At 40.3% G+C, this 14,118-nt stretch overlaps 1 protein-coding gene and 1 pseudogene across 7 annotated transcripts in view; both read left to right on the forward strand.

Moving 5' to 3' along the window:
• LOC129050281 (zinc finger protein 705A) overlaps positions 1–11,055 on the forward strand; it is a 66,970-nt gene extending 55,915 nt beyond the window's left edge. For 2 of the 7 annotated variants that reach the window (XM_054532128.2, XM_054532130.2), the window contains 5 exons: positions 3,554–3,636; positions 5,330–5,456; positions 6,234–6,329; positions 6,861–6,943; positions 8,003–9,078. In XM_054532128.2, the coding sequence (XP_054388103.1) occupies positions 3,625–3,636; positions 5,330–5,456; positions 6,234–6,329; positions 6,861–6,943; positions 8,003–8,587 (903 nt within the window). In that variant the 5' untranslated portion in view covers positions 3,554–3,624 and the 3' untranslated portion in view covers positions 8,588–9,078. Of the gene's footprint in view, positions 1–3,495; positions 3,637–4,037; positions 4,102–5,329; positions 5,457–6,233; positions 6,330–6,860; positions 6,944–8,002 lie in introns of all 7 variants that reach the window. The other 5 variants (XM_054532131.2, XM_054532133.2, XM_063716420.1 and 2 more) reach the window with 4 other exon arrangements.
• A 156-nt stretch (positions 11,056–11,211) lies between these two features.
• Positions 11,212–11,820, forward strand: LOC129050550 (uncharacterized; annotated as a pseudogene).
• The last annotated feature ends 2,298 nt before the right edge of the window (positions 11,821–14,118 follow it).

The raw sequence follows: 14,118 nt of genomic DNA on the forward strand, positions 1-14,118 counted from the left end.
TTGGATGTTGGAAGCCACAAGAGCCTTGCAATCCTGTCAAGATAATAGGATTTTCCATTTACAGTGTAATCTGATATATATTCATTTTGGTTTCATACTTTAAAAAAACCTATTCTCTTTTACTCTTTGGTGATCTTTGCTTTTCTATTTGTGCATTGCTAGAATGTCAGCTGCTGTTTCCCTAGCACCTGAGATGTCACTCGACATTGTATAGCACTGGTGTTGAGAATTGAGAGAATCTACTAAATAATAGCTCTTTTTGAGACTGCAGTTCTGAATAAAAAGGAAGGGAAAGGACAGGCAAAAGAATATAGACATCAGCTATTTTTACGGAAGATCTGTTGGAGAACATGGTTTTGTTGTCCAGGAACTTGAGACCTAATACTGCATTCCTAATACTTCACTAAGGTGTGTCTAAATAGCCGTGAAAGGGCTAGGAAGTCACAAGTCAGCCTCTTAATTGTTATGGGTGCCCTTAAAATATTAAGGTAATATTGAGGATGCAGAATGGCTCCTTCCTCATGACTTTTTAAGAGATGTGGGCCGGGCACGGTGGCTCACGCCTGTAATCCCAACACTTTGAGAGGCGGAGGCTGGCGGATCACCTGAGGTCAGGAGTTCCAGACCAGCCTGACCAAAATGGAGAAACCCCGTCTCGACTAAAAATACAAAATTAGCCGAGCACGATGGCGCATGCCTGTCATCCCAGCTACTCAGGAGGCTGAGGCTAGAGAATTGCTTGAACCTGGGAGGTGGAGGTCGCGGTGAGCCGAGATCACGCCACTGCACTCCAGCCTGGGCAACAAGAGCGAAACTCCGCTAAAATAATAATAATAATAATAATAAAAAGAGAGAGAGAGAGAGACATCTGGAGGGAGATACTAAGCTGTGCAGGCTCTCATCTTGAAGTCACCAAATACATAAGTTGTTATTCCTGCTCTGGTGAAAAGTTTGTCAATACATTTTTTTCTATGAATTAATGAAAATTTGAGACCCATAACATAAGTGTTTAAGAGTTTCTCCTAAAGATTGCTTGTGTATGTATGTGTTTTAAAATATATTTAATCTCTACATCTTGAAATAGTTTTTATAGATTCCACACAAGAGTCCTTTATGAAATAAGTATGCTTTAACTTTCTTATAATATTTGTCCTTTTTTGTCCCTGGCACAGTCTGTATATGACCAGTTAAATTACTTTTAGTTCATGTTTGGGTTATAATTACACACAAATATTCTCTAAAGCCCAAATCTTATTTTGATATTCGAGGAAGGGTTTACATGGTAATAATATTAAGGGTTACAGCTGGTTTCACTGAAGCTTTGTAGGCATTCTCTAATATCTTATTTTTTGAAGGAATTATAGACTTCAAAATTCTGCTTGAATTATAGTTCTGCTTGAATTTTAGACTACATAATACATGTACTGTCCGGTACATTCATGGAAGGGACAGGCAGATGGAGTCATATGTTACTGGAGTCTTGACGAACAGATGTAGAAAATAGTCCAAGGAATAAGAAAAAAGTTGATATTGAAAAGTGCTTGTTGAAGTCTGTAAATGTGCATTAAATGTGGCAGTAAAAATAGACACAATGATGTTTGGGAACTGGGGTCTAAATGCTGGAGTCCCCAGAATCATAGAGAACCTTGGTTAGGCGAGTAATTTTGTCAAAAAGCAAGAAGAGGCAGCGACAGGCAGAATATAATTAAAAGTACTGCTGGGTCATTTTCTAGTTTTGTAATTTTGTCATATTTTTCAAACTCTGTTGATCATTTATTAAATTGGTAAATAAACTATAATCAGCAGGGTTACGATGAGGGTTAAATAAGGAAATATATGTACATCTGTAAGCACAACGTCACAATTAATACAAAGTTACCCTTTTTATTTTTCCTGGACTTCATGTACAAATGGGTCAGTAAATTTTTTGTTTGTGACACATAATTATCATTTGTACATAAAATATATTTAATTATTTTTATATTTTTAGCAGGGAAATAATACATGCATGTTTCCCCCTGTCTCAAACACATACATTCATATAAACATATGCACCTATATATCTACATATCTATGTATGAATATATACATGGACATCGGTATTTCTCAGCAAATATGTATCATGATAATCAGAGATATTGCAACTAACAAAGACTAATATAAACCATGATTGCAAGAATTTTAGATACCACGTTAGTAAAATATCAGATTGAGCTGCTAAATTTCTCCCACCCCTAAGTTATTTTGTATTTTCTGAGCATCCTAGAGGATTGTGACTGTATACACAGGACAGAAACACCATGACTCAGGGTACTCCTGCTAATTTCTGATGCAGGAGATTTTAAGGGCTAGATTAGCAGGATGGGAGTGTTGACCCTCTAAGTGAAATAAATCCCTGAATTGATTATCCCCATCCTAAAACAGATTTTTTTTTTTTTGACACAGAGTCTCGCCCTGTCGCCCTCGCTGGAGTGCAGTGGTGGGATCTCGGCTCACTGTAATCTCTGCCTCCCGGGTTCAAGCGATTCTCCTGCTTCAGCCTCCTGAGTAGCTGGGATTACAGGCAAGCACCACCGTACCCAGCTAATTTTTGTATTTTTAGTAGAGACAGGGTTTCACCATGTTGGCCAGGCTAGTCTCGAACCCTTGACCTCAGGTGATCCGCCTGCCTTGGCCTCCCAAAGTGCTGGGATTACAGGCATGAGCCACCGCACTCGACCCTAAAACAGATTCTTACTTGATTATTTCCAAGTTCCAAGGGGAAATACAAAAGTCAGAGTTGAGTGAAAGTAAAAGTGGAGTAAGGCTTCAGAAGGCTGTGGTGGGTGTTGGAGAAACATTGCTAGGGCGTAAAGCTAGGATAATAAAATCTGAGAAATCCCAGTGTTTATCTGTAGGTGGAAATCATATTCCACATGTGGATGGAGTCAGGGATCCCTGTGTTTTAAAATCAGTGAGGGAATTGAATATCTGGACTTGCGCCAATTAACATACAAAACTCAGTGCTTTTGACGTTCTCATTCACAAGATATCTGTGTTCCTTCTTTATTAGCAACCATAGTCATAGGCTTCCTAATTTTTTTTTTTTTTTTTTTCCGAGACGGAGTCTCGCTCTGTCGCCCAGGCTGGAGTGCAGTGGCGTGATCTTGGCTCACTGCAAGCCCCGCCTCCCGGGTTCAGGCCATTCTCCTGCCTCAGCCTCCCGAGTAGCTGGGACTACAGGCGCCCGCCACCACGCCCGGCTAATTTTTTGTATTTTTAGTAGAGACGGGGTTTCACCGTGTTAGCCAGGATGGTCTCGATCTCCTGACCTCGTGATCCACCCGCCTCTGCCTCCCAAAGTGCTGGGATTCCAGGCGTGAGCCACCGCGCCCGGCCGGCTTCCTAATTGTGACCGCGGGAAAAGAGGAGAGGCCTCTGCGTGTTTGTGTCTGTCGGGTAGGCTGTGGTGCAGGTGATGTCACACTTCAGTGAAAGTCTGGCTTTTCATCACAGGTTGATCTGAAAATTGTGCACAAGACTGGTGTCTCACATGTCCTTTCTCCAACCTCAGCTTTTCTTAGTGCCTAAAGTGCCTGCAAGTGGAAATCCAGAGGGAGACAGAGAGAAACTGAGTTCCTGACAATGCATTCACTAGTGAGTAGGGGATGCCTCTTTCTACGGAAATTATACCCATATTGCTGGCAAATGGGCAGTTTTCTCCAATTTGCATGGGTGTTTCATTTTTATTCTTCTTTTTGTTTGTTTTTACGATGTAAAATCCACCCAGCCTGGGTGTTCCAAATGCAATCAGGAGGCTTTCAGGTATCTGGCCTCCAATTAGGTTTTCTCAGGAGTCTAGGTTGGGTATCGTGTGTCAAAGACTCCTAAATTATCAATATAATTTCTAATATTATATTACTTTATTCCCGCCCCTATTAAGGCTATTTACAAAAAAAGATATGAGAGGTTTCATTTATATATTTCTTTTTCTTCTATCCATCCTATAATCTCATGGGAAATAATTGACCCATTAACTGTACTGTTGGCTGAAATAGACTTAGGATTGTGATGAATGCAGGCAATAGAGATGAGTGAAGAGCAGAACATCACAGCCCAACGGTGAGTCTGATGTTCTAGCAGCTGAGTTCAATAAATCCAGTGTGATAGGACTTGGGCAAGAGCTGTGCAGTGTTGAGGGAAAAGAAAAGTTTGATAAAATATAATTGAGGTTTTAAAAACTTTGCGAAAGGATAACTAAAGAAGTCATTATTATTCTTATCCCCATTCATTTTACCTTTTGGTAATTAACCTTTTTGCCTTCTGGTAACTGAAAGTAACGTATAAGAAATATAATTATTTAATTATGGTTGCACACTCAGAAGAAGGAATATAGTAGCTAGAGCACAATTTAGGTTTCTGTGGAAATGCTTTATAAGGGCTGGTTAGAAAAAAATCAATAAAGAGGCTTTTTTAATCCTTGAACAAGTGAAGTGACAAGGTACATTTAAAAGAGAAACAATGATAACTGATGTTTGGATTGCCGAGAGAAAGTTGAGAACAGGAGGCTTCATATCACAGGAATCATCAGACTAAGATTTCCTCAGTATAGCAGCCTCAGGGGTCTTGTCTTGTGCTGCTAGACTGTCTTTAAGCCTTGTCATGAACACCTGAATTATATAACATTAGAGAGACTATATGTATGAATTGAATCCTATATTCTGCATAAAGCTTGTTCAGTTCTGAAGAATGCTGGAGTCTGGTTCATTACTTTCTAACTTTTTAATGAATAAGGGACCAATGACTTATATTTAATAAATATTTGCTAGATAGGAAACACGTTTTCTATTAGTTCATTAGATTATTCAAAACACATAATAGGTCTTTTAACCATTTGATTGGTGAGAAACCTGTGGTTCATCTAGAGAAATAAATTATTTCATCACAATCGTGTTTAAAAAGTAGTAAATCATGGTTATTTGCCTTGTGACAAATCTGTAATTTACTTGAAATTCATGGTAAATTTCATTTTATTTATGAATGTTGAAGTGAAAATTTTATAATCAGTTATGTAGAGGTGATTAATACATTACTGAAAAAATCTGGGTTATATTATGCCACACCTCATGCGATATTTCTTTATAGTAAAGTTTAATGGATTCAGAGTGGGTATATCTCTGTGAGTGAATCTGAAAGGCAGATACCAGCTTAGTACTGAGAATGAACTGGCTGGAACCCAAAACACTGAGTATTCTGCATACCCAGCTCCTAGCTATGTCATCGCAGCCTTCCTCTTCTGGACATTGAAAGGGATTTCTCTGTCTAAACTAAAATGTCTGTGATGTTTTAGAAGAAAGTGACTTTTGAAGATGTAGCTATTGACTTCACCCAGGAAGAGTGGGCCATGATGGACACATCCAAGAGAAAGCTGTACAGAGATGTGATGCTGGAAAATATCAGTCACCTGGTGTCCCTCGGTGAGTCCCTCAACATTCACATACATATGTAGACACACATTCGCTCATTCATTCAATAAGTGTTAGAACAGCTTCCCCATATCTCACTCTAATCTCTTCTCTGATTCTCTCACAGATCTCATCTGAAAAAAGTTTGAACTCTCTAAATCTATCTGAAATAAGTATCTTTCTTTTTATTTTATTTTATTTAGTTTGTCACTCAATTAGAATGTAATCTTGACAAGGATTTCATGGTTTCTTTGGTAGTCAGTCTCTAATACTCATAACAGACCTGGGAACTTAATGAATATTTTCAATGTATTAAATTAAATATTTTCTAAATAACTCTTCCGCTTTAGTGTATGCTTAGGCTGAGACCAATTAGTGAAAACAATAGCAATATCTTTTCCATATAGAACACCAATTATTTTTGTAAATCGAATGTTTTTTTTTGTTCTGCGTGAGAATAATAAAAAACACACTGTGCAGAGATTTAATTACTCTCTTTCTGAAAAGATTGTGTATTATGCATTGTGTCTTGGAACTTAGGTGTGGACTCAGCATTCGTAGGTCTTGACTGTTTTGAATTTCCTTTTCCTGATGGACCTTTGGTTTGGATTTGTTTTCTAGTCTCAGGTTGGGTCAGAAAAATCCTGGGGAGTTTTCTGTGTTCTAGGTCTTGTGGCCTGAGCTGACTTTCATTGTTTTTATTCTTCCTTGATAGCCTGCCTTACACTTGGTGATAATGCACATTTATTGACAGCGAACTCAAAACACATGTATTCTTTCCACTAACAGGGTACCAGATAAGCAAATCCTGTATAACTTTGCAGCTGGAGCAAGGAAAAGAGCTGTGGCAGGAAGGAAGAGAATTTCTTCCAGACCAGAATCCAGGTAAGCAACAGGGTCCTGTGCTCTAATAGGAGGAGGTGCTTTGTCAATGAATAATATCACTTGAATATTAATGAGTGGTTTTATTAAATGAGTGATAATTTCTAAAATGTAGGTTAGGCTACTGGAGCAGAATTCCTTAGATGTGATTATCATTTTGTTCATGTGTCAGATGCTACTCTTGTGTCCTCTTGCCTTTTCTTTTACTTTTGGGAAAAGGATAATTCATGTACTTGTTGGGGTTAAACTTTCACATGCTGACTCTTTTCCTGATACCCCTGTGAAGATTATCCCTCTATTTACCTGCCTCATATCTCATCTCCATTTTAACTCTTTTCACATTTTAATTTTAAAAATCTTTTCTAATTGCTGACACTGTACAATCTATTTCTCCTATTCAAGTAGTTTCTTCATTTGACACACTTGCCACATCTAAGTGTCAATTTTTGAAAAAAAGTAAATGGGCCTTGGGGCTTTTCAAACAATTTTATTACCATAATACCAATGTAACAATTTCTTTTTCAATTATTTCAGACAGGGAAAGTGCCCTTAAGAAAAAACACATGATATCCATGCATCCTATCATCAGAAAAGACGCATCCACCAGTATGACAATGGTAAGTTTTATAGCTGTGTACACCAGTCATCTAAGTTAAAGACATGGTGTAATGGGTTAAGTTAGTAATGAAGCACAATCACCCGAGTGTAATTAGGCTGGCATTAAATGCTTTCTAAGCAAAAAAAATTGGATACTTTGAATTTAGTGAATAAATTGAGCTGTGTTCCAAACCATAACATGAGATCTCTAAAACAGAACAAGTGCGTATACATTGCTCATGCCCAGACATTGAAAGATATTGATATCATCACAATTAATGCAATAAGTCTGCAGTTGGGATCTTACAGAACAGAACATATCTGTGTCTGTAGGAGATAATGTGTATGCAAATGTCAATCGAGAAAAATGACAAGACAAGTCTCAATCATTTTAGGAGATTTATTTGCCAAAGTTAAGGACATGCACCCAGGAGACAGGTGTATGCCTTTCTCCAAAGATGATTTTGAAGGCTCCAAATTTAAAGGGGAAAGGGTGGGATATTGAGAAGTACACAATTTTCATGTAAAAGGTGGGTAGAAAAAATAGTCATTCATGCATTCTTCTGGCTCATTGAATCTGGATTTTTGAACATAAGATGACATAAACAAATGGGGCAGAGGAATAATGCAGGAAAGCTGCATTTTACATAAGACAACATAGGCAAAATTGGGCAGGGAAACAATCAGATATGTATTCGTGTCTGGTGAACTGGGGATGACTGCACCTGTAAAGACAAGCTATCAGTTTGCATTGCCATGGTGTAATTTTAACAGCTCATGAGGAATTTCCTTGTGGGCAAAATATGGGGGAGGCGTGTAGCTTTTCATCTTGTAGCCATGTTATTTAGGAACCAGAAGAGGGAGGCAGGTTTGTGTGACCCAGTTCCCAGCTTGATTTTTCCCTTTGGTTAAATGAGTTTGGGGTCCCAAAATTTCATTTCCTTTCACACAAGTAACATTGGAAAGATTTCAACTGGGGTCTACCACTGAATGGTTGGTCTAGGATTCAAAGGTAGTGAACTGAATGTATAGATATATGTGGGTAAACCATTAAGAGCTTTTAATCTTTGTCCCCAAAGGAGAACTCTCTCATTCTGGAGGATCCTTTTGAATGTAATGATTCGGGAGAAGATTGCACTCACAGTTCCACAATAACTCAGTGTTTGTTAACTCATAGTGGAAAGAAACCCTATGTCAGCAAACAGTATGGAAAATCCCTTAGTAATCAGTTGTCCCCTAAACCACATAAACAAATTCATACTAAAGGTAAATCATATCAATGTAATCTATGTGAAAAGGCCTATACTAATAGCTTTCACCTTAGACGGCACAAGATGACTCACACTGGAGAGAGGCCATATGCATGTGATCTATGTGGAAAAGCCTTCACTCAGTGTTCTCACCTTAGAAGACATGAGAAAACTCACACAGGAGAGAGACCGTATAAGTGTCATCAATGTGGGAAAGCCTTTATTCAATCCTTTAACCTTCGAAGACATGAGAGAACTCACCTTGGAAAAAAGTGTTATGAATGTGATAAAAGTGGGAAAGCCTTTAGTCAAAGCTCTGGCTTTAGAGGAAACAAAATAATTCACACTGGAGAGAAACCACATGCTTGTCTTCTATGCGGGAAGGCCTTCAGTCTGTCTTCCAACCTTAGATGACATGAGAGAACATGCACTGGAGAAAAGCCATATGAATGCCATTTATGTGGGAAAGCCTTCAGTCAATGTACTAATCTTAAATAGCATCAGGAAATTCACCCTGGAGAGAAAATTATAAACTTCTTCAGAACATATTCTGACTTTAGATGACATGGTGTTAGGAATGACGAATGTAAGGAATGTGCAAGAGACTTCAGCTGTAATTGTAGCATCTAAACATACCAAAGGACTCACATTTTGAAGAAATGCTGTAATCAACATGGAAGATACTTCAGTTACCTTTATTCTTCAGTCCACATGAATAAATTCATATGGAAGAGAAATTGTATGACATGTGTGTACCAAAGACTTGTTAATGATCTGATCATAAATGACATGAGAGAGCTGAAACTGTCAACATAATAAACTAAAAGTCTTCAGCAACAGCTTTAACTTAAAACATGTGGGACTTTCAGGTGGAGAATCTCTAACTCTGCATTCAGTGTGAAAATGTTTTTATTTGCAATTTATTGTCAAATAACATAAGAAAACTTTACTTGGATGAACGCTTTATTTGTATTTTCTGTGAATAAACATTCAGCCAAGCACCAGGCTTGAGGTTCACAAGAAAACACAGTGATAAAATGCTGCTAAAATGGAAAACAAGAGAGGAAAGCCTTTATAAGCTAAATAAGAAGGGAAAGTCTTTCCAAGGGCAATGAATTCTCTTGGAATACCAAATATGTCTTACTGGAGAAGTTATGCAATGAAAAATCATGAGAAATCCTTTCTTCATAGAGCAACACTTGTGGCACATGTGAGATTTCACACTGGATAAAACATGGTTGGCATCTTGAAAGGAGAAAATTCTTTAGTGGTAATTTATTTCTTAGTTGACATTAAGTTTCTCACATTGAGGGGCTATCAAACTTGCAAATCACTGTGGAGAAACCTGATAGATTTCTCATCAGAAAAGTGAGTCAAGAAGGTGGACCTCTAGAAAAAACTCTTAACACATACTTTAGCAAAATAATTCAGAAATTTGAGAAAATGTCTATTCATAAAAATGTGGCATGTAAATGTATAATAGCAAAGTGGTCAGGGAATAAATTGAATGCAGAATTATATAAGAAATTTCATTAAACTTTTCCAAAAGATCAATACTTACAAATATTGAAAGAATACAATCGGTTGTTGAAAAAACTTAGTATGTTGGCGAAGTCCTTGTTTCATTTATGCAGCCCTAACAAATCGATTTGCATCTGCACTCCTTGGCTGAGATTTTTGGTCGAGATTCTACCCCAACTTCTGAGTCTCCCCAGTCTTCAACAGCTCTTTCCTCACAGCTCACCTCCCTTTACTTCAACGTCCACTAAAACCACTTGTTTCCGTCCAACCCTCGAGTTGACACACCAGGGATCTTCAGCCCCACTTGCCAGATTTCTCAGTGGGTCATTGCATAGATTTAGCAGGGAAATGGAGGCTGTATCAAAGACACCTAGTATATGCGTTTGGGTGTCCCCAGCCCTTGCCTCTGTCTCTGAGCAGTTACCTGGGATCAGAGAATAAGGCAGCTCTTCTCTTCTATCCCTCAGAAGGCTCTTGAAATTTTGTCCCTGGAGCCTCTCTAACTGGAGGTAGCAGTTCATCTCATGGCACCCCACATTTTATTCAGGTAAGTCCTAAGTTATTACACAGAGACAGACACAGCTGTGCTCCTTTTACTGCAGTCCAGAAGATAAAACACCAGCATGATAAAACAGCCGAACCTGTCCGCCACATTGCAAGCCTTTCCTATATTTGATTCAATGTACTTTTCCTGAAGCAAAATGAAAGTTCTCACAGAGGGGCCTCCTCTGCCTTGTCCTCAGAATTGGAAAATGTATTGTCCATCGAGGAGCCTCAGTAATGAACCTAAAACTCAAGAGAAAGTGTTTCCTGAATATGAAGTGGGATGACTTGAAATTTTGCCAAACAGGCACAATCTTAATACGATAGGCCTTACTAAGGCTAAATGGCCTTATCCATGGTTGAAATTGACACATCATTATATTAAAAAATCTCCACAAGTGATAGATTTTACTCCGCAGCCAGGGTTTATGTCAAGTGTGAGGATAATGAGCAAGAAATTCAAGCCCTTGGCAAACTGGTTGGAGAGGCAAGGAATATGTCCAGGCAGAGCTCATATCATTATTTATTGTTTAATCTATTTAATTAAATATGTAATTTACCCACAAACTGTGGCTGACATTATATGTACTCCTGAGCCACATTAAGATGTACTATTTGTGCTGTGAAATTCTACAGGATTTGACAAATGCATGGTGGCAGATCTCCAGCCATTATTAAAGCATAACACAGAATGCTTCTCTTATTCAAGCTCTTCTTCCCTCTACATAGAGGGAATCAATCGACTTTTGTATACTGATTTTTGAATTTGCTTCTTTATTTCCATCTTCTTTAATTAAAGCACAGGATATCGTACTCAATTTCCATTTGATCTTCCAAAAGAAAAGTACTGAATAATCTACACCTGAATTTCAGTGAGTCAGGCTCAGGTCCACCACTAAGGCCAAACGTCCTGTGCTGCCAACTCATGGCCGGCAGAGGGCAATGAAACCCATCTTTCCGGCCATGCAGGGCGCATGCGCGATCTGCCTCCCGCGGTAGGCCGAGTCTCCAGGAAGGACCTGAGTTTTCTTTACCCGTGGTCAGGGAGGCACCATCACCCTGGCTTTGGGGCTGGGGCCTCCGGGCAGGTTCCGGTAGGGGCGTTGGAGAGGCCGCTCTTTTTGCAAGGCCCAAGACGGCGGGCCCTGCGCAGGCCACCCTATTCCGCGCCCTCAGGGCGTCAGTATCCGCCTGAGGCCGGATGCCCCTGCTGGGCCCGGATGCCCCCGCTGGGCCCGGAGCATCCTCGGCGCTGCCCTCCCAGAGCCCCGCAGAGGCTGAGGTGGCGCGGGGTGGGGCCCCGGCTCCGCGAGAAGCGGCAGCAGCGAGGGCTGGAGGACCCGGGCTCCGGGGCTACGGCCTGAGTGAGACTGAGTCCATCCAGGAACTTGGACTCCGGGCTTCTGGTGTGGGTGGATCCGGGGCAGGCTCAGGACCAAGTCCCTCTCCTTCCACCAAGAAGCGCCCAGAGGCCGGCGGGAGCTCCAGGTTCACCTCCTTCTCCTCCAGGTGTTTACTTTTCCTTTATTTCTGTGAGACCAGAAATTGGCGCCATCCTTCACATCAGTGAATCGGGACCCTAACACTCATTACCTCAGGTTTATTGTTATTGCCATTAACAGTGTTGGTGGCATTATCACTAAGATCATCATTGTTGTTATTATTGTCTTTCATGATTATTAGCAGGTGTGTTCATCATTTTGTCTCACTATGCATTTTGTGTTTGTGTGTGTGTGTGTGTGTGGTTGGTTTTGTATGACGTTGAATTGAGCTTCTTTAATCTTGACCAGTGTTGTCAGATTTCTGAAGAGCATTCCGGAGGATGACTCCTGCCTTTCAGCGCAACCACAGAATTTCGTGGGCACAGGAGAGCACCTAGAATATTCCCCTTTCATTGCACAGCAGCTTTGGGAAATAGTGGCTGCCTGGCTCTGAGATGAGGTAGAAAAGACTGGATACTGGGGCAAGTGATAGCCCCTCCACTGGTGTTTTTATGAAGCTAAGGGCACTGTCTCCCACGTAGACTTAGAATAAAATCTAAAGGGCCATGGCTGCCCTTCCTGGGACTTCCTGGGAACGTTTAAACCTTCTTTGGTTCCTGGAGTAGGTAGGTTGCCAAGTCTGTGCCTCATATGGTAGCACCAGTCTTTTCTGGGCCAACAAGGGCACTTAGAATGTTTCCAGAAGCTCAGGCATACTGTCTCTGTTCCTCCCTTCTGTTCAATGGCAATTCACAGGGTCCCTGGCTGACATAGAACATCCTGCAGAAGGTTGGGCTTGGGTGACTTTCTGGCCAGCCTTCCCAGGCAGTCATCTTTGAAAAATTTCCAGAGACTCACAGAGGTGGTTCACTGGTATTTCATGACTGCAAGTGAGGTTTCTGGATCCTTGAGTTTACTTAGAATATTTGAATGGCTCTGAATGGCCAAGAAACTCTCTCTGGTCTTAGAAGCTGCCAAAAGCTGTCACTGGGCCTCTGAAGAGACTTTTAAATTTTTCCAAGTAAATTTGGGCATAGGAAACTTTTCCAGGTCTAGCTGAGCCAGCTCGGGTGGAGTCCCAAAAAACTGCTGGGTATTGGGGGATCTCATCTTATGAAAGAGCAATTGGTGGCAAAGCTGTGTCTCCAGGACAGCTCTGTGTGTATATGTCTGTAGAACATGACTTGTGGTCATCTTTGGTAAGGGTGCTTTCTGAAAGGAGAATAGTCAATGAAGTATAGTAATTAGCAGAGCGTATTTGTTTCCTTAATAAAAAAGGAGAGATCTGTGGAATCAAACAGACCTTCCAGCGATAACCTTTCCATGCTCAGCCTATTGATTGTGTATGCGAGTGAAATTACCTGCCAGTGGGGAACAAGACAAGTCTTTGCATGAAATGCTCTTGTGGAAGGTAGATTCCCAAATAATAAAGCATCAAATGGTAGAAACATGCCCTGAAGTTTGAAGAGATACTCAGTGCACAAAGTAGACTGTGAAAGACTTTCGGGAAATCATGCAATCACTGAGAGATTAACTGATGACATTCCCCAAATTTATGTTTAGCAGAAAAGAGAAATAGTCATGACATAGTATAGTCAGCGGTTTCTGACGTATGACAGCAGTTTAAGAAAACATGAAACAAAAAACTTGAGAAATCAGAAGGTATCCCAAGTAAAACCTTTGGTTTATTAAAGAAATGATGAAAATAAAAGCAACGTATCTCACAGTATGGGTGATAATATTTTCATACGTATGTGATAATGGATCAACATTTGATAGAGATGAAATAAAAAGTTCTAAATGTGACAAAAGCAAACAAGGAAAATTGTACCGTAGAAAAGCCCGGGTGATGGGAGTGAGGCCCTGTCTCAAGAAGAAACCATCAGAGAGATTTAAAAGCAGACAGTGAATCAGAGGATTGTATAACTTTGTTAATACTGGCCCTTGTTTCACTGGCAAAAGGCCAAAATAAGCCATGTATCTCATGGATTCTCGCATCATTTGTTCAGGATCTGAGATGTTGCCTCCATTTCCAGTTAGGCATTGTATGGTGGAATTGCAGTTAGCACATCTGGTGCAAAAATTTTAATTCTGCCGAAGGTGGACATGTTCCCTGAACTAAGAGAGTCACAATTTCGGTGTGTCTTCAGGCTCTCTGGCTCACCAGGAATGAAGATCCTGGCTCTAGGGATTTTCCCAAAATGTCTTAGACAGTAAGCAACAGGGCAGAATTGAGGCGCATCGCCAAGGCCTCGAGGTGTAAAGAAACAGCCCTGGCCTCAGGGCCCATGAAATTAGGATGATTTTAAGGAGGATGGTGGAATGAGAGGACTGTGACCTTTGGCCCCATTTCTTTTCTTTGTCTTTTCATGGGCCAGGTGTGCTCAATCAGAAGGCTTC

Source organism: Pongo abelii, chromosome 16, assembly GCF_028885655.2.
Source record: "Pongo abelii isolate AG06213 chromosome 16, NHGRI_mPonAbe1-v2.0_pri, whole genome shotgun sequence".
NCBI classification, from domain to species: domain Eukaryota; kingdom Metazoa; phylum Chordata; class Mammalia; order Primates; family Hominidae; genus Pongo; species Pongo abelii.